Source organism: Musca autumnalis, unplaced genomic scaffold (genome assembly GCF_047663935.1).
Source record: "Musca autumnalis isolate F117 unplaced genomic scaffold, ASM4766393v1 scaffold_1, whole genome shotgun sequence".
In the NCBI taxonomy this organism is placed as follows: Eukaryota; Metazoa; Arthropoda; class Insecta; order Diptera; family Muscidae; genus Musca; species Musca autumnalis.
In genome coordinates, this window is record NW_027411644.1 from 303,878,268 (window position 1) to 303,899,058 (window position 20,791).

General features: G+C 36.3%; 1 protein-coding gene across 2 annotated transcripts in view; it reads right to left on the reverse strand.

The window, feature by feature from the left end:
• E5 (empty spiracles homeobox protein E5) overlaps positions 1-20,556 on the reverse strand; it is a 64,358-nt gene extending 43,802 nt beyond the window's left edge. Inside the window, exons 1-2 of one of the 2 annotated variants that reach the window (XM_073962031.1) lie at positions 19,679-20,406; positions 18,181-19,508 (exon numbers count right to left, since the gene is read on the reverse strand). In XM_073962031.1, the coding sequence (XP_073818132.1) occupies positions 18,181-19,282 (1,102 nt within the window). In that variant the 5' untranslated portion in view covers positions 19,283-19,508; positions 19,679-20,406. Of the gene's footprint in view, positions 1-18,180 lie in introns of both variants that reach the window. The other variant, XM_073962030.1, reaches the window with a different exon arrangement.
• Between the last annotated feature and the right edge of the window lie 235 nt (positions 20,557-20,791).

The following is a 20,791-nucleotide window of genomic DNA, read 5'->3' on the forward strand; positions in this document are numbered from 1 at the left end:
GTATATCCCCATATAACGGTTCCTCTCGACTTAGTGTATTTATTCAACATATATCCTTCCTTATATTCAACATATATCCTAACCCCAATTCACTTTTCCAGCTTTATCTGTTCTCCTGAAACCTATTATAGTACTATTTAGTACTTTTTGTATAAATAAGTACGAATTTTCAAAACCTCCTCCCTACCTCCACTCTAAACACCAATAGCTAATCTAGTACCGAATTTCAAAATTCCAGTTCTACCCTTTACAATGTCACAAATTGTACAAAATTCTCTACCATATAGCAAATACCAAAAGGTACCAAATTTTGTACCATTTAGCACTTTTCGTACACGATTTTCCAAAATGTACTTTTATATCTCAGCTCTATCCGTTCACCTAACCCCAATTTATAGCCAATGTAGTTCCATTTAGCACTTTTCCATAAGTATGAATTTCCAAAACTACCTCAATCCTCACTCCAACAGTAATCTGTTCACGCAAATACAGCGAATTCCGTACCAGTTAGTACTGCTTCGTTCACATTAGTACCATTTTCCAAAGCTTCCTCCATATCTCAATTCTATATTCTAACAGTAATCTTAATTCCAAATTTCAGGATTCCAGCTCTTCAAATCCAAATCCAAATCATACTAAACTCACTACCATTTAGGACTTTTTGACCTTTGGTACATCTTTCTTACTCTTAATCAGTGACCCGCATTCCAAATTTCAGGATTCCGGCCCTATTCGTTAACCCATATCTAAATTGTACTATATTTAGTACTATTTAGTACTTTTCGTATAAGTTTAGTTCGAATTCCAAAAACCTTTCATTTTTACTCTTCAACAGTGATTCTCATTCCAAATTTCAGGATTCCAGATCTATCCGTTCACCCAAATCCAAATTGTACTAAATTTAGTATCATTTAGTACTTTTCGTGCACTTATAGCTCGAATTTCTAAAAACCTTTCTTTGTTACTCTCCATCAGTGACCCTCATTACAAATTTCAGGATTCAAGCTCAATCCGTTCACCCAAATCCAAATTGTAATAAATTTAGTACCATTTAGAACTTTTCGTGCACTTATAGTTCGAATTTACAAAAACCTTTCTTTGTTACTCTCCACCACTGACCCTAATTTCAAATTTCAGGATTCCAGCTCTATCCGTTCATCTAAATCCAAATTGTACAAAATTTAGTACCATTTAGTACTTTTCGTACCCTTATAGTTCGAGTTTACAAAAACCTTCATTGTTACTCTTCATCAGTGACACTCATTTCAAATGTCTGTATTCCAGTTCAATCCGTTCACCCAAATCAAAATTGTACTAAATTTAGTACCATTTAGTACTTTTCGTATCCTTATAGTTCGAATTTCCAAAAACCTTTCATTGTTACTTTTCATCAGTGACCCACATTCCAAATGTTTGTATTCCCGCTCTATCCGTTCACCCAAACCCAAATTGTACTAAATTTAGTACCATTTTGTACTTTTCGTGCACTTATAGTTCGAATTTCTAAAAACCTTTCTTTCTTACTCTTTATCAGTGACCCTCATTATAAATTTCAGGATTCTAGTTCTATCCGTTCACCCAAATCCAAATTGTACTAAATTTAGTACCATTTATTACTTTTCGTACACTTATAGTTCTAATTCCAAAAACCTTTCATTTTTACTCTTCATTAGTGATTCTCATTCCAAATTTCAGGATTCCAGCTCTATCCGTTCACCCCAATCCAAATTGTACTAAATTTAGTACCATTTAGTACTTTTAACCTTATAGTTCGAATTTACAAAAACCTTTCATTGTTACTCTTCATCGGTAACCCTCATTCCAAATGTCTGTATTCCAGCTCAATCCGTTCACCCAAATCAAAATTGTACTAAATTTAGTACCATTTAGTACTTTTCGTACCCTTATAGTTGGAATTTCCAAAAACCTTTCATTGTTACTCTTTATCAGTGACCCTCATTCCAAATGTTTGTATTCCGGCTCTATCCATTCACCCAAATCCAAATTGTACTAAATTTAGTACCATTTAGAACTATTCGTGCACTTATAGTTCGAATTTCCAAAAAGTTTTCTTCGCTACTCTCCACAATTGACCGTAATTTCAAATTTCAGGATTCCAGCTCCATCCGTTCACACAAATCCAAATTTTACTAAATTTAGTACCATTTAGTAATTTTCGTACACATAAGTACGAATTTCCCAAATCACCCTCATGTCTCAATCATACACTTCATAGTAATCTTAATTCCAAATTTCAGGATTCCAGTTCTATCCGTTCACCCAAATATAATGTGTACTAAATTTAGTATCATTTAGTACTTTTCGTACACATTAGTACGATTTTCCAAAAACATTTAATTACATCAACACCACTTCCCAACCTTGATTTCCATACCATATTCCATGATTCTAGCTATATCCGTTCAAAATATACAATTGGTACTAAATTTTGTACATTTTAGTACTTTTCGTACACTTAGAGGTCGATTTTCCAAAAACCCTTTGGTACATCTTTCTAGATCTCCATCAGTTACCCTCATTCCAAATTTCAGAATCCTAGCTCGTACCGTTTCCCTAATACAAAGGGTACCATATTTAGTACCTTTTAGTACTTTTCGTACACTTCTGGGTCGAATTTCCAAAAACCCAGCCTTATCTCACCCCTACACACCAACAGTAAAATTTATTATTAACGTATTCGTCATTACAAGTCTATTTACTGTAACTTTTTCAGAAGCACCACAGACCAATACCGAATATATGTACATAGAAACAAAACATAGTTTTCTAAACAAAAACCAGATAAATGTCAAAAAGGACCATGAAAACAGGGAAATATCGATTAGTCATCAATGAGAACCGTACATAAATCTTCTGAACAATATTTTTGTAGAATATTTGGATGCTGTAAAATCTCGTCTTGTGGTACTATTACTATGGTGCACCGACGTAGCAAGGCCCCCCGGGCCCCCCCCGAAATGATTTCCGATCCCATTGGATATTAGCTTATGCTACACATTTTTTTAATTTTTGAATAAAATTTTAAAATGTTTTAAATTTTTCAAGAAATATGTAAAGTATTTGGAGGAAGTAGTACAGAGAATTATTTAACTACATTGGTATACTTATTGTCCAACATATTTGAAAGTATAAAGACTAATGAACACGTTAGGCTTTTTGAGCAATTTTCCGCATAGTTGTTGTTAAACTTTAAGATGTTGTTTAAGCGTTTATTCGTAATTTTAGGCTGACTGCAAGTGTTACTTAGTTCAGAACAATACTTTGGCTTATAGAGAACGTATAGAAAAAACATTCTTGCGATCTTTTGTTTTTGAAATTTTTGATAAAAGCAATTCAACAATAAAAGATAAAATCGTTGCTAAATGTTTGTGGTTTTTAATGTTTGTATATAGTTTCTAACACGCTTTTCTAATTAACTATTTTGAACATCATAACAATTACAAATTCTTTATTATGTTTGAAATTTGCAAAAAAAACTATATCAACCATTTATTATGATATAATTCTTTTCCACCGCAGTGTCGCCCATTGAGATTATTTGAAACTGGTCTCTTGCTACAAATTAGTAAATGTCTATTGTACAAAAAAAAAAAAGGATTTTTCTGTCATATTTTTATGTTTTGTTTGACCTTTCGAATGATAGTAAAATAAAGATTATTGAGGTTAAAGTTTATATTTTATTTATTGCATATTTTTTCCAATATTTCGACATTACATTGAATTTCATCTTCAGGGATTTTTCTGTCTATTACTCATTGAATTGTATTTTGGGAAGTTCTTTCAATAGATACACATTTCTAAAAATGTTCCTTTTTCCTTCTTCGACAAAGGACTTTGTGACGACAAACGAAATAAAAAAAAAACTGGTCTTCGTCAAAATCTCAACAAGTATCAGCCGGCTATGCGGACATTAATATAACCTGAGCCTGTGTGAACTGAAACGTTTATCTATGGACAGATCGAACAACGGCTACACAACCAAAATCCCTTAACCCAAAGCTATGTATTAGGAGATTTTCAGAATTGTTTAGCCATTTGCGGACGTATGACACGGTGTTCTTGAACCAAATTTAAATGGAAGTTGCTTACACCTGGGAAGTTTTTGCGGATTCTCAAAACTACCATGTTCATAGATGATAAAAATCAAAAAACAAAAAAAAAAAATCGCCGGAGCGCTTTTTAAATAAATCGCGATTCAAGTTGACATTTTTAGGGGTGGTTTAGGTTTTCACGATTTTGCTTAGAAACCGCAAGTTCTATGAAAATGAGACTGAAGAAAATGTTGAAGCTATGAAAATTCTCTACAAGATTGACCTTTACGGTATTTTTGTAAGTTTTACCATTTTTGAGATATTGAAGTTCAAATTGGGACAATGCACTGACTGTATCGCCCCCTTATAAAACAATGTCATGAAGGGTGCGCCTTAACTAACTTTTAATGAAAACAGCTTGCACAGAGGAAGTTCTTGTGAATTCTGAAAATACAATGTTCATAGATGATAAAAAGCAAAAAGCAAAAAAAAATCGCCGGAGCGCTTTTTAAATAAATCGCGATCAAAATTCACATTTTTAGGTGTTTTTAGGGTTTCACGATTTTGCTTGGAAACCGCAAGTCCAATCGAAATGGAGCTAAAGAAAATGTTGTAGCTGTGAAAATTCTCTACAGGATTGACGTTTATGATTTGTTCTCAGGCTGTACCATTTTTGAGATAAAGAAGCTCAGTTTACATATGTAGGTTTTTTGTTAGGGTTTCGCGATTTTGCTTGAATACGGCAAGTCTTATCAGCATGGGACCTGAGAAAATCTTATAGCTGTGAAAAATCTCTACAAGACTGGCTTATGTAATTTTTCCTAGTTTGTACCATTTTTTAGATATATAAGTTTGAGTTGGGAAATTGCAGTCATGACATTGTTTTATAAGGAGACGATACAGAATTGAATTGAATTTGAATTGTCCCAATTTCAACTCCTATATCTCAAAAGTTGTAAAACCTACGAAAATATCATTAAGGTCAATCTTGTAGAGAATTTTGATAGCTACAACATTTTTTTATTCCCTTTTTGATAGGAATTGCGGTTTCCAAGCAAAATCGCAAAAACCTAAACAATCCCTAAATATGTCAACTTGAATCGCGATTTATTTTAAAAGCGCTCGGGCCTTTTTTTGTGACTTTTCTCATCTATGACCATTGTAGTTTCAGAATCCGCAAAAACTTCCCAGGTGTAAGCACCTTCCATTTAAATTTGATTCAAGAGCACCGTGATGAACTTGCCAAAAAATATGGATTTTATCACTGATCACAAGTGTTGCGGAGAAGATACCTGAAGAAATGGACCGGACCAACATAGTTTATTTTGGATGTAGATATTATTTTGGGGGTCATTCCTTTTAAAAGTTATTGCGCCCACCAGTCATTTCAGTTCTTCACCAATGTGGTTCATTTTCGAGCTTAAACTAAGTTTGGACCAAATATTACTAAATCCAAAGTTTGGTCCATTCAAGAAAAATCGCACATACCGCTTTAGCTAAAATTCTTGAAATTTGAGGGAAAATACCAGATCGAAAATCACCATCTTCGAACATTATATAAGGCTCGCAGAAATATCCGATAAACAAAGTTTGGACCAACGCAGTATGCGGTTAGAAAGTTGTCGTGCGCACCAACCACTACACATGATTGCCGTAGGCGTTTTTACAGCTTTCGGGCCATTTTCTCTGGAAGTATGTATGTACTTGCACCTGAAAAAACTTGTACTGTTGTAATAGGGGACCCGAGAACGCTTGTTGCAAAAAGCAAAGCGTTTCCCGAGAGGTCTTTTTGTTTATTAATTTGATATTTTTATGGATTTTTGCTAAAAGAATGTATACATGTATAGACCTTGGATTGGTGCTAGAATTTCATTTTAGAGGAATTAAGGACTGGTTGCCGGAGTTTTCCTACTTTCTGATCAACTTATGAGAAGATCCACGATAGGAAACCAGAATTTCTATAAGAGAAGTCCGACCATTGTTCCGCGATTGGGTGCTAGAATTTCATCATGGATAGACTCACTATTGCTCAGCATTAGTTCTCTATCAAGAAAACCACTATCACCCTTCAGAAATTCTTTGCGATAAGATCTACGATTGGACACCAAAATATACTTAATGAAATAATTACAATTGGTTTCTTTATGACAATAACAACGATTGGATTTCCGAAATTGACTATATTCTGACACGGCAGCGTGATAAAAGACAAAAAAGAAGACACGTATCTCTGCGTTTTTTCTTTTATTTATATAACTCCTAAATATACCTGTAAATATAAAAAATACTACTGGATAACGACATGATATTCGAACGTTCCCATTTTCCTTCCATAAATTGCTCAATATAATTGGAATGGAAAATTGAAGCCGTGATTTTGGAATGTTAAGATATTCCTAAGGTTTTCCGATTGTATACTCTTTCTTTTGGTCTTACCGAAGTGATATCACTGAATTACATAACATTCACTGTAGTTGTGAGTTATTTGATAAATGATACACCCTAAAATATATGTGATTATTAATATATCCATTGTTTTGAACATATATTAACTCTGATATATTGTCAAAAAAACAAGGGACATTGGCCTAGAGGTCTTACGTCATTTTAATTAAAATATAGTAATGAACATTATTTCATCAGTAATATAAGTCTAAAATAACGTTTACGTCTTTGCTAAATAAGAAATTTTCGCTAACATGAACTTTCAAAATTTTGGTCAGGCGGGCCCCCCGTAATAAAATCCTGGCTACGTCCCTGCTATGGTGTAAGAAATAAAGGACGCAAAGGACATGGAAGGAATTGAGTTAGAGGGATAAAGTATTCTACAAAAAGATTCGCAATTCAGTTTGACTGAAGACATGTAATTTCAAAATGAAGCTACAATAACTCTTAACAAAGATATAAAGCTATTTTCTCATTTTTGTTGGCCGGGCTTCCGACGAATCAATTTGTAAGATTTCGACTGGTATACAATTGTCGCATGGGGCATTGGAATTATATACTTATTTTCAGATAGTCCATATGTAAAGTGTTATCCTGTGTTGTGTTACCATATTTAACGATATCGTCCGGTTTAGGTATTTTAAAAAATCTACAGACGCCACGAAGTTAAAAGACAAACTTATATCTCAATTAGAACAAAAACGAGTAATAAATTAAGATAAAAATCCATTAATCGAATAACAAATTGATTGATAGGTATATTTGTATTAAGATACAACCAACATTTGTTTTCCAAAAAACAACGCCTACCACAAAAAACCCCTTTGTGAGCTGATGAAACATTCCAAACGAAGAAACAAAGGAGGATTCAGTTTAGCCAACAATTCTGACCATAAACCAATGACTGCTAATTTCTGTTTTGGTTTCTCTTCATTTTGTTGTTGTTTTTTTCGAGATGTGCGTGTAATCGAATGACTGACTGACTGTTTGGTTAACTGACCGGTTGGTTAGTTGGATGAATGTCTTTAAGATAATGATTATATTTATGGTCATTTTCAGATGTTGCCCCTCGTGTATGTGAATTAGAGCGATAGCTGGTAATTGGTTCTTAATTAATGCGTTGCATCCACAATTTAAGCGAGTCTTCAATTTCATGTGACTGATTGGCGGTGGTGGTGGTTGGTGGCGTGGCGTTCTACTGTAGATCCCTGCATTTTTTGACATGATACACGGTATTTATTTGGTTTCTGATGCCGTGTAATGAACAGCAGCAGCAGCAAACTAGCAAAAACAACAACAAAAGCAACAGAAACAGCTCAACGATTAATGATAAATAATAGAAGTTTAAAGCAGAGTGAGCGAATACACCTTGTTTGTGTGTCCGTTTGTTACGTTGGTTGGTAAACCCCAATTAAAAATGCATTAGCGTTTGCCTTATTTTTTTCTCTTCCACAACAGCTAAAACACACATTTAAGCATACAGAAAAACGCTCATTCATATGTGGTTTTTATACGCTGCTGTTGCTGTAAAAAAAGCAAATAAATAAAATGCTCATCAAATACTCGTAACAACAGCACCTCACAACAAGAACAAAAAATCCAAAAAAAAACAACAAAAAAGGAGAAGCAGGCGTGTAGCCACTGCCAGAGCTTCCAAACATCTTGCGTCGATTTGAGACTGCCATGTTGTGATCATTAGCATAACAACGGCTTACAAAACGCATTTAACAACGCCTGACTGCTGCCTGGATAGATGGATGGCTGGATGAGCGATGAATGGACGGACGCACTCACTGGAATACCCCGCAAACCGAGAATTGTCTGGCGTTACTGTTTTTCTGGTGTTCGTTTTTCTGTTTCTGCTACATTTTGAGCTTAACATGAAACGTTTTGGTTTCTGATAATGACGTTTAAACAATTTAATTAAAATGTAATTAATTTTGGAGCCATTATGTAAACAGGGTTGGGCTCCCGACAAGTTTGCGCTCCCCTTTCTACAATGTGCTCTCAACACTGGAGTAGCACACATGCATAAATGTCTTGTTCATCTGTCTGTCTGTCCTTTCGTTTTAATTGGATAATGTAATAATCACCCCACAACAACAACTAGGTGTAATTTAGTACAATTAAGCCCAGCTTGAGCGCAAGAGGGACTTGAATTGTTGCTAATATTGTTTTAATGTTATCTCAGGGCGTTAAAACGCAATTAAACTATTGAAATTAAACTATGAAATAAAATTGTAGCCCAATGGAGAATATGCAAAGTAATGGAGACATTTTATGGAATATTAAATAAAAACTTGGAGGTGGTGAGAGAGTGAATCGGAGTAAAGCATTTCATATTCAAAAATCGAATTTTCCCAGTCAAGTTGGATTATGCTTTCCCATTGTGGTAAGACATTTGGTTATAATATTTCCCTTCTATGTGAAAAATTTCCGGCATCAACAAAATAGAAATAAAGTTTTGTAGTTTGGAACAGCTTAGCAATGATTTGCAAATGTGACAAATAACACTAACCTTTTTATACCCTCAACTTTTGGTTTAGGTAAACGAGGATATATGGGCAATTTTTTTTAATCGAGTTTTTATACCCTCAGCATTTATGCTAACGAGGGTATGTACACTTTCATACCGGCAAAATGTGCCTCATCGAAATAATGGTTTTAGACCCAAGTATGTTTGGACGAAATGTGTTTCAGACAATTTAGAGTTGATTTAGGAATGTCCGTCCGTCTGTCTGGCTGGCTGGTGCGCACGATAACTCTCGAACGGATGAACGGATTTGGTCCAAAATTTGGGTTTCGTAATATTTTTTCCAAACTTGGTTTAAGTTCGAAGATGAGTTACATCGGTCCACTCCTTTCGGTACTTCCCCCACAAAAGTTTGGAAATGTTCGGAAAATTTGCGCGCAGATAACTCTTGAAGGAATTAGCCGATTTGGTCCATACATTGCACATCGTGAAATTTCTACCAAACTTAGAATATGTTCCAGTATGGACTCAATAGATCCACTCCTTCGGGTATCTCCCACACAAAATTTTGTAAAAGTTCAGTTTAGGACCTGCTCTCGAATCGCTTTGATTTTTATTGTATCATCTTGTATACCCTCCCCTCCATACGACGGTACAAGTTCCATCAGGAGCAAGCCCATACTTCCTAAAAAAATAGTCTTAAAGGTGCAAAAAACCTCTATGACACCGTGTGTAGTGGTTGGAGCGCAACATAACTCTCGAACGGATTTTCCGATTCGGTCAGAAATGTGACCTTCGTAATATTTTGTGCAAACTTAATTTAAGTTCGAAGATAAACCATATCGGTCCACTCCTTCAGGTACCTCCCCCAAAAAAGTTCAAAAATGTTCAGAAAAATTGTGCGCACGATAACTCTGGATGGGAGTGACTTTACACATCCTAATATATTTACCAGATTTAGATCAGGTTCGAATATGGACTATATTTGTTTTGTTCACTCCTTCGGGTACCTCCCACACATCATTTTGGATAAATTCACTTTAAGACAGGTCTCGAATCATTCTCTGATTCAATTATGCAGTGAAAGTTTTTTTCAGGGGTGAGTTCATACTTCTTGAGAAAACAGCCCGAAAGGAGTAAAAACCCCTATGGCACCATATGTAGTGGCTATTGAGCTCGAACCGGATATCGTAATATTTCTTCAAATATTAGATGAAATTCGAAGATAGTGCTTATAGGTCCACTGCTTCCGGTAGCTCTCGCACAAAAGTTCGAACATATTTGCTAAAATTATAAGCGCAATATCTCACAAACGTAGCAACCGATTTGGTACAAATTTTCGATCTCAAAATATTTTGTCCAAGCTTAGTTTATGTTCAAATTTTGGCCCTATCGGTCCAATCCTTTGGGTACCACCCATACAAATGTTCAACATTTTTGTGTAGTTAAGGGTCTGTTCGAGATTCCTTAAGAAATTTTTACCGAAGGTTTCTCTAGTGGCCCAATATTATTCTTTTCGTAGGCTACTATGGTACAAAAGCCCTATCTATCGATATCCCCCGCAAATATTTGAGCTTTAATCTAATCAATAGTTCTGTCGGTTCATACGTCCATAATTTTTTTTGGAAAAAAGTATTTCAATCCTCCCAGTCTGAGGGTATATCTCTGTCTTTAAAGTCGACTGATACTTTTTTACTTGTTATACCCTCATCTTTTAGGTTAGGCAAACGAGGATATATGGGGAAATGTTTTTTTTTAAATCGAGTTTTTTATTTTAAGAAAACCCAAACAATGGTTTTAGGTACATACACTCCCTCTCATCTGAATAGGTTTGAGCATTTTTCTTTTTATATGTTAAGGTCTCTTCCGGCGTGTTTGGATTACAGATCCATACTATATAGTTTTTGAGGGTCCTATACTATGCCAACTAGACTGGTTTTAACTCAAAGGGGAAAAAATCGATGTCGGATTTTTATGCGGCTCCTTCCTAAAGCGGTTAGTTTTGTTAAATTTTAACATTGCAAATATTTGAGTACAATCGGAATATGTTAAAATGTGCCACTGGGACCTCTAAGTTTCCATAGTAATTTGTATGGGGCCAAAGGTGAATTTTCATGAAATTGCTCTAAGACAATTTTAACAGTTCAATTCTGTGGCTAAACAAGTTATCCTACAAAAAATTGTGAAAAGCTGCAGGATTTTAATATATGGCTATATTATAGGGTCTCAATTGACACGGTACGCCTTAACTAAATTTAAATGAAATGTGCTTTCACCTGAGAAGTTTTTGCGGTTTCTGAAATTACAATGTTCATAGATGAGAAAAATAAAAAAAAACAAAAAAATCGCCGGAGGGATTTTCAAATAAATCGCGGTAAAAGTTCACATTTTTAGGGCTTTTTCAGATTTTCACGATTTTGCTTGGAAATTGAAACTTTCATCTACAGACTGATCGAATGTATTTAGTGTCTTTTCAAAATTTGGGGCCCTTTTTGGACATTTAAACTTGCCGACAAAAATGTGGACTAGGATTAAAGTCCAAAAGTGTTTTGGAGGAGGTACTTGAAGGAATGGATCGACATAGTCCATTATGGAATTGGATTTTATTTTGGGGGTCATATCTTTTCGATAGATATCGCGCCTACTAGTCATTGCAGTGGGTCATCGTATAAGTTTTGGACCAGTATACCAGGAAGCATATACTTGTCCACGGAAAACATAATATTGCTGTAGACAGGAACACAACGAACAGCATCGGTATACATTTCCAAAAGATCTTCGAACAGACCCTAACCTGCACTTAGACACAAATGTTGATGTATGTACTTGCCCCAGATGAAGCTTGTACCGTCGTATGGGGGACGATGAATACAAGGTATTACAACAACAATCAAAGCAGTTCGAGAGCAGGTCCTAAACTGAACCTTTCCGAAATTTTGTGTGGGAGGCACCCGAAGGAGTGGACCGACTGAGTTTATATTGGAACCTCATCTAAATCTGGTAGAAGTTTCACGATGTGCAAACTATGCACCACTTTGCTTACTCTCTGCAATAGTTATTGTAAGCACACATTTTCGAACTTTTGTGGGGTAGGTACCAGAAGGAGTGAAACTTTGTGGAAATTATGGACATTTTACTATTTTTGCACCCTAAAAAGTTGCTGATGCTACGACATGGTCGCAAAATAATTCCACTATAGGATAATATCGCGACGTGTTACCGTTCAATGCCAAACACATAACTTCCGAAGGCTGCGCTATAAAAAAGCGTTTGTCATGGAAGCCATGCGGATTGAAACGGACAAATTTTACGTCGCACAATGGTTCAGAAATCGAATTTTCTGTCCAAAATCCCAATTTTTTGTCGTCAACGATTGTTAATTCGATAGTAAACATAGTGAAACTAAGGAAACCAAAAAATAGGTCAACAAATTGGAAGGCGTGGGCGTCGCGTGCTTCTAAAGACGACAATTATTGGCAATTTTTGAAAATACGTCATTTTTACAAATTTCTGGAGAAAGAAATAGATATTTCTCGGGAACTACAACAGATATTGAGCTCATAGTTAGGATTGTTGCCTTTTAGAATCGTTTTAATAAATTACTGTAGAGTTTACATGAACTTAGCTATTTTATTTTTGCTCAGGCACGAAATGTTATTGAGTTTCCAACTTTTGTGGAACGATGGCAAGCGCTGAGTCCCAAAATCACAATATTCGCAGTAAAAATATTACAATAATTTCAGTATAAGTATAATGTATGTCGATAAGAAAATTAATGTGTAAGAAAAAGTACAAAATTTGAGTTTGTTTTTTAAATTTGTTTTTTGTTTTGAAGCAAAGGCAAAGGAAATAATATTTCCAAAACTAATGTTTGGGTGTGTTTCATGCGCACACATTTTCATTTCGAAACACATAAACAGGGTGTAAGTTTCGAAATATTGCTTGAGCATACACTCCCATAGCCGATATGACGGCTGAACTTCGTAAATCGGTCGCAAAATTTGGTGGTTGTGTGGGGAATCTCTTCGGCTTTCCTTTTCAATTCCAAAAAATCTTCGATTCAGCTTAACTCCAACGAGAAAATTAATAAAAGATAATTCTATGTAATAAAATATCGGATGCGCATCTTGTCATTTTGACGATTTCTCTGTTTATATAAATTCCAAAAGTTGTAATATCCAATAGAAGTTTATATTAGAATTAAGCCACAATTGTTAGGCTGTGTGATTTAATAAAAAAACCCTTACTAATGTCCTCCAATAAGAAAGCTATAAGGAAAAATTAGTTGTACCAGAATGTCTTCAATATTTGCCCGGCAAAAAAGAAAAGCACATAATTCGAACAATTTTTCTTATACAGTCGGACCTCGATTATCCGTGATGGTCGGAGGCATTACGGATAATCGGTTTTACCGGAGAATGGAGGCAATGTTTTTATGTTGTTTTTGAACATATTTTTAAGTGAAAATGGCATAGTATTGTACAATAATAATAAAGTCGGAATTTTTTATTATATTTGTTAAGGTAATCCACCAAATTTTAGAAGAATACATAATATCATCATCATCAGATACATCTGAATTGACTTTGCCCCATTACACAAATTGTGTAATATTGGAGAATTTTCAGTTTTCTTTTGTTTACCTCTTGTTTGGTTTATCAAATTAATTGGAAAGTGTGCTTTTACTCCCGGATAATGAAGTTCATAACGAACAAGTAAAGAAGTATCAATCGGCTTTGCCGAAAGAGATACACCCTCAGCCTATGTGAATTAAAACTTTTATATACGGTCAGATCGAATGTATTTAGGGTCTTTTCAGTATTTTGTGGCCTTTTGTGGACATTTGGACGACGAAAATATGGACTAGGATTAAAGTTCAAAAATATTGCAGAGGAGGTACTTAAAGGAATGGACCTACTTGGTCCATTATGGCAGTGGATCTTATTTTGGGAGTCATATATTTTCGATAGATATCGCGCCACCAGTCATTTCAGTGAGTCATCGTATGACTTTTGGACCAGTATGACGGGAAGCAAGAACTTGTCCACGGAAAACATAATATCGCTGTAAACAGGACCACAACGAACAGTATCTGTATACATTTCCAAAGGATCTTTCAACACACCTTAAACTGCACTTAGACACAGGTGTTGAACTTTTGTGGGAGAGATACCCTCCATTTTAGAAGTTAAACTAAATTTGGACAAAATATGACGAAATCCAAATTTTGGACCAACCAGTTCGAGAGTTATCGTGCTCTCCAGACACTACATATGGTGCGGTAGGGTTTTTTACACCTTTCGGGCTGTTTTCTCAAGAAGTATGGACTTGCCCCTGAAATAGCTTATACCTTCGTAATTGAGGCAGCGAATGCATGTTGATTCAACAAAAATTAAAGTGATTCGGGAGCAGGTCTTAAAGTGAACTTATTTGTAATTTTGTGTGATAGGTACCCGAAGGAGTGGACAAATACAGTCCATATCTGGTAGATATATTAGGACGTGTAAAGTATGGAACAATTCCCTTCAAGAGTTATCGTGCGCACAATTTTCCGAACATTTTTAAATTTTTGTGGGGAGGTACCTGAAGGTGTGGACTGATATGATATGGTTTATCGTCGAATTTAAACTAAGTTTGGACAAAATATTACAAAGGCCAAATTTTGGACCGAATTGGCAGATCCGTTCGAGAGTTATCTTGCGCTCCAACCACTTCACGGTGTCATAGGGTTTTATTGCACCTTTCAGGCTATTTTCTCAGGAAGTATGGAGTTGTCCCTGATGAAATTGGTACCGTCGTATGGTGGCAGCAAATACAAGTTGTTACAACAAAAATCAAAGCGACTCGAGATTATGTCCTAAACTGAATTTTTCCAAAATTTTGTTTAGGGGGTACCCGAAGTAGTGGACCGATAGAGTCCATATTGGAACCTCATCTAAGTCTGGTAGAAATTTCACGATGTGCAAAGTATGGACGAAATCAGTTACTACCCACGGTGCTCTTGAATCAAATTTAAATGGAAGGTGCTTACACCTGGCAAGTTTTTGCGGATTCTGAAACTACAATGTTCATAAATGAGAAAAATCAAAAAACAAAAAAAAAAAAATCGCCGGAGCGCTTTCAAAATAAATCGCGATTCAAATTGACATTTTTAGGGGTTGTTTAGGTTTTCTCGATTTTGCTTAGCAACCGCAAGTTCTATCAAAACGAGACTGAAGAAAGTGTTGTAGCTTTGAAAATTCTCTACAAGATTGACTTTTACGGTATTTTCGTAGGTTTTACCATTTTTGAGATATTGAAGTTCAAATTGGGGCAATGCACTGACTGTATCGCCCCCTTATAAAACAATGTCATGAAGGGTGCGCCTTAACTCACTTTTAATGAAAACCGCTTACACAGGGGAAGTTTTTCTGAATTCTGAAACAGCAATGTTCATAGATGTGAAAAATCCAAAAAAAAAGAAAAAATCGCTATAGGGATTTTTAAATAAATCGCGGTCAAATTTCACATTTTTAGGGGTTTGTTAGGTTTTTACGATTTTGCTTGGAAACCGCAAGTTCAATCGAAATGGAGCTAAAGAAAATGTTGTAGCTGTGAAAATTTTCTACAGGATTAACGTTTATGATTTGTTGTCAGGCTGTACAATTTTTGAGATAAAGAAGCTTAGTTTAAATTTTTAGGTTTTTTGCTAGGGTTTCGCGATTTTGCTTCAATACGGCAAGTCTTACCGGCATGGGACCTGAGAAAATCTTATAGCTGTGAAAATTCTCTGCATGACTGGCTTATGTAATTTTTCATAGGTTGTACCATTTTTTTAGATATATAAGTTTAAGTTGGGAAATTGCAGTCATGACATTGCATAAGGAGACGATACAGAATTGAATTGAATTTGAATTGTCCCAATTTCAACTTCTATATCAAAAGTTGTAAAACCTACGAAAATATCATTAAGGTCAATCTTGTAGAGAATTTTGATAGCTACGCCAACTTGAATCGCGATTTATTTAAAAAGCGCTCCGGCGACTTTTTTGTTTTTTGATTTTTCTCATCTATGAACATTGTAGTTTCAGAATCCGCAAAAACTTTTCAGGTGTAAGCACCTTCCATTTAAATTTGATTCAAGAGCACCGTGTACCTTTAAGAGTTATCGCTCGCACAATTTTTTCGAACATTTTCTAACTTTTGTGGGGAAGGTACCTGAAGGACTGGACCGATATGACCCATCTTCGAACTTAAAATAATTTAGGACAAATTATTACGTAAGCCAAATTTTGGACCGAATCGGTTAATCCGTTCGAGAGTTATCGTGCGCCCCAGTCAGACAGACAGACAGACAGACGGACGGACATTGCTCAATCGACTCCAAATTGTCTGAAACACATTTCGTCCAAAACTTGGGGTCTAAAACCATTATTTTCGATGAGGCACCATTTGCCCGTATGAAAGTGTACATATGTGTATACCCTCGTTAGCATAAATGCTGAGGATATAAAAACATATTTTACTATATCTCTCATATTTGAATAGTTACGTTTACACTATATATTGATAATGGTTTAAACCTACTTAATCCGATTTTTAAGGAAAAAATATTTGGAATTAAGAATCGAATACTACCTATTTTGTAGTAGATTTTTGTTTCTTCTGATAGAGTACATACTAATCTACTTCCGAGTATCTTTTAAAAATAATACATAGTTTTCCTGCAAATGGCCGTTTACGAGACACTCTTTTTATTAAAGTGGCTTGCGGTGTTCACTCTAGCTCTAAAACAAAGGGATCGGAATTTTTGGAAGTTCATTAATCAGCTAATAATCTTGTCATTAATCATTTAAAAAGTATTTATTTTTAAAAGAATAGTAAACTCTCAAGCTCAGAATGTCAGAATCAGAATTTTGGCTACAAGACAAGATTTTTCTGTACTTGATTAATGTTTTGATATAGCTTCCACATAACGGTAATTTCGTATTTCGCTTATTTTATGGATTTTCACTACATTTTCCATCCAAATTATCTGAAATTTATCATTTTGAGTTATCTATGAACAAGATATGCCCTTACAGAAAATTGCTCACATAAATAAATTGGCCTCAATGTCTGGTCTGGTCGAAGGTCTGTCTTATACAGAAGCTATGGTCAAATTTCGGAGAAATGTAATGTTAAATAACTCACGAAATTCCGTTTTCAGACAATATCTATAAAAAAAAAACATGGAATGTTAATATTAATTTTGAAAATGAATTATGTAGAGGAAAATATCAGCTGCCATTATTTGTTACTTTTCAATTATAATTTTAAAATTCAAATTCTCCTCGTTTTAATAAAGATTTGCCGACGGACAAAAACTTAGACGTATGTAGGTAAGGTTACATGGAATTTCAGCAATCCAAAAGTCTAGTTGCTCACCGTAGGATTTTTACAGTTCTTGGAAACTCGAACATGATCGCGAAAAAAATATATCTTGTAATCAGAATCACATGGACTACCTTCGATGAACATGTCAAACAATCCTCGAACAGTCGAACAGAGAAATATTGCGATGGACAATGGTTTGTTCAATTTATACATTACATTATATCGCTGTAAACAGTTCCACAAGGACTACCTTCGGTAAACATTTCAAAATGGTTCTCGAACAGCCCTTAACCTGCATTTAAGCGAAAATTTTAAACTTTTGTGAGGTAGGTACCCGAAAGTGTTTTGGAACTTGATGTAAGTTTGGGACAAATTTTATTCTTGTTTTTTGTACCGTTGTAATAGGGGCCGTGAGTACAACCTTCTGCACGACATTAAGCACAGCACATGTGCTTAAACTGCACTTTTGTAATATTTTGCTTTTAAGGAAAACATATTGTAACCTGATCTATATCTGAATGAAATACACATGTATCACGAGAAACAAATTTTGAACCAAATCGATTGTTTGAAACAGATTAAGTTCAAACATACTTGGGGGGTCTAAAACCATTATTTCGATGAGGCATATTTTCATAGTATTAAAGTGTATATAGCCTAAGACTATTAATATACAGTTGAACTTCTCTATAACAAACTTTTCTCTAACAAATACTTTTCTATAACGAACTTGTTTTTAAGGCACAAAATAATCTCTATATAATGAATTTTCCTTATGACAGTAATTCGTGGGTCCCCAAGTGCTACATAAAGTAAAAATTCATATTTCTAAAGGGGCCAAATGTTCTGACTTACCTGGAAATCGATGTGAAAATATACGCCCATGACGCGATAACAGCCACGGATACAGGGGATAAGTATCCCGTATTAAATGTGGATTACCAAACGGCGGATGATGTGGTCCCGGTGGAAATAATCCCAAATGGTGGCCATGCATTAGATGTGGTGGCAGGTGTGTTGGCGGATGTGGTGGTGGACCCGGTGGTGGAGGTGCTGGACCCGCATGTGGCCCCGCGGGATGATGATGTTGCGCCTGTTGTTGCTGTTGATGATGGGCTAAAACGGCGGCCATTTGAAATTGAGCAGCCAATAAGTGGGGATTTGTGGTTGGCGCTGAGGGTGCTGTGGGCGAGGGTGGCATTAGCGGATTAGTGGGTGAATGACCTAACATGCTGACACTTGATGGTTGACCACCATCTGGGGGACGTATTAGAGGTAAAGTTCCGGGAGCTGGTAGGGGAAATGGCCTAACAAGGCCGGGTGGCAAAGTAGGTAAAGTTTTGAAGATTCTTTGTTCCGCCGGTGAGGTAGCCTCACGTGGTGAATGTAATGGTGTGGTGGAACGACTGCTGGGCGGATGATTATCGGCAGGTAAGGGAGATTGGTTGTGATCACGTGAAGTACTGTCACGCGTGGGAGAGTTGGCATTTTCAGAAGTTTCGCCATCCTGGCCTATTGGTCGATTTATCACAGATGATGTACGCCCCACCTGGGAAGGTGGTGGTGGTGTTGGAGATGATGTTGTTGTTGTTAGGCGACTATTTCTTAATTCCAAAGGTTCCAAAGGGGTTTCGTGGTTATTGTGAATTATAGTTGGTGATGAATTATTCAGTCTTGGTGGACCAATTATTCTTAGGCGTGGAGTTAGTGGAATTGGCGATGGTGGTGTGGGTTCCGGCTTACGTTCACCACCCACCAAAGCATCTATGGTAAATGCCAGTTTGGGTTTGCTGTGCATTGTTACGGCGGCGGTAGTTGCCACAGTTTTCCCGGCAGTTATGATGGGAGCTGTTGTTGCCACTGAAGCCGCCGGGCTGGGTTTACTGGTAACGGCAAATGGATTTATCGGCACCAGAGGCAGCATTGTCAACGTTTGACGTCGGCTACACGTGACCATTGGCAAAAAGTTTTGGTAATTTAATGTTGTTTTTGTTTTAATTATTTTTTGGATGAAGCGTTTACACTCGGACACACTTTTAAATACTTATTTTATAGATTTAAATGCTTGCTTTGTTTTGGCACATTCTTTCAAAGTAATGTTTTACAAAAGACCCGTTAATTTGTGAACTATTAAACATGAATGAAGAGGGAGTGGGTCTCACATTACAGGTCACAACAAAAGCCTTTAGGCGCTTGTCGCTTGCCGCCTTAATTGAACTCAATTCGTAACGGTTGACAGTTAAATACTCGGCCTTATCGAAATCCAACAACCAAAATCGATTGAGACTAATGGAGCAGAACCGTTACGCTTTGACGTTTAAACGACATCAACATAAATATTAAACGCCATTGCCATAGAACGTCATGATGGCATTTGTTTGCGGTTGGCGGTTGCATTTTCGGTAGAATGCAATGGCAGCGGTAATCGAACTCTTCGTCGTCGTCTTGCAGTGCACAGTAATTTGAACAAATTGTTTTTAAATGCTCACACACATATACACACAGATACACACTCAATTAGAATTACAATTATGGGCCTCGGATACAACACTTTGCTTGCAAGCACGCAATATTGCACTCACGCTCGCTCGTACGGGTAAGCCCAAAAATTCACGTACATTCATGTAAGTTTAACAACTCGAAAAACATTTGGCTAGACGACGGACGGACGATTAGCTAACGTTCGTTTGTTAGTTGTCCACTGGTGTGACCGACTGACAACTTTGTAGTAAGTATACGCGCCGTAGTAGTTATTCAAGTTGCCATACCCGGTTTTTGACTTTGTTGTGGCAGCAATTAGCGGATTTCGAATTAATGGGCCATGTTCATTGTTAACATAACCGCGTTAATAACGACTACACCAAAAAACAAAACAAAACAAAAAAAGCTCAAAGCGTGTTACCTCGCCACCCCCTTTACATGAACGCTTTCCGTGGTAGGGATGGTTGGTTGGTTGTTCAGTACATTCTTTTTTATTGCTATGGAATTCAAGTCGATATTTTTGTTAGCCACTGAACCGGTAACGCGCTGAAAGTTTCACTCACTGTTAATTGACTTGCAATCTCAACTAAACTAAACTCTTTAGCATTCGAACCGGGGAACGTTAAACACAGCAAACGACAGCGATGACGACGACGACGCTTTCATCGTCAAGCCATCAAGCATTGAGACGGACGACAAATGGTCGTCGTTGTTGTGGCCGCATTCGTAGTTGGCTGGCTGTTTGAAAACAAAAACAAACAGACCCAGCACCCAGTCATTGAGGCATCCAACCATCGCCAAACCTTATGCTATTGCCTTCTAACCAATGCAAAGAAGCTCTCATGGAAAGCTTTATGGGCATGGGCGAGAAAGAGCACACACCTTAGAGCACAACCAAAGGTGGTTACATCTCTTCTTTGTGGAGCTACCAAACAACCTTTTTTGAACTGACTCTCCATACTTCTGTTTGGGAGAGTATGAAAAG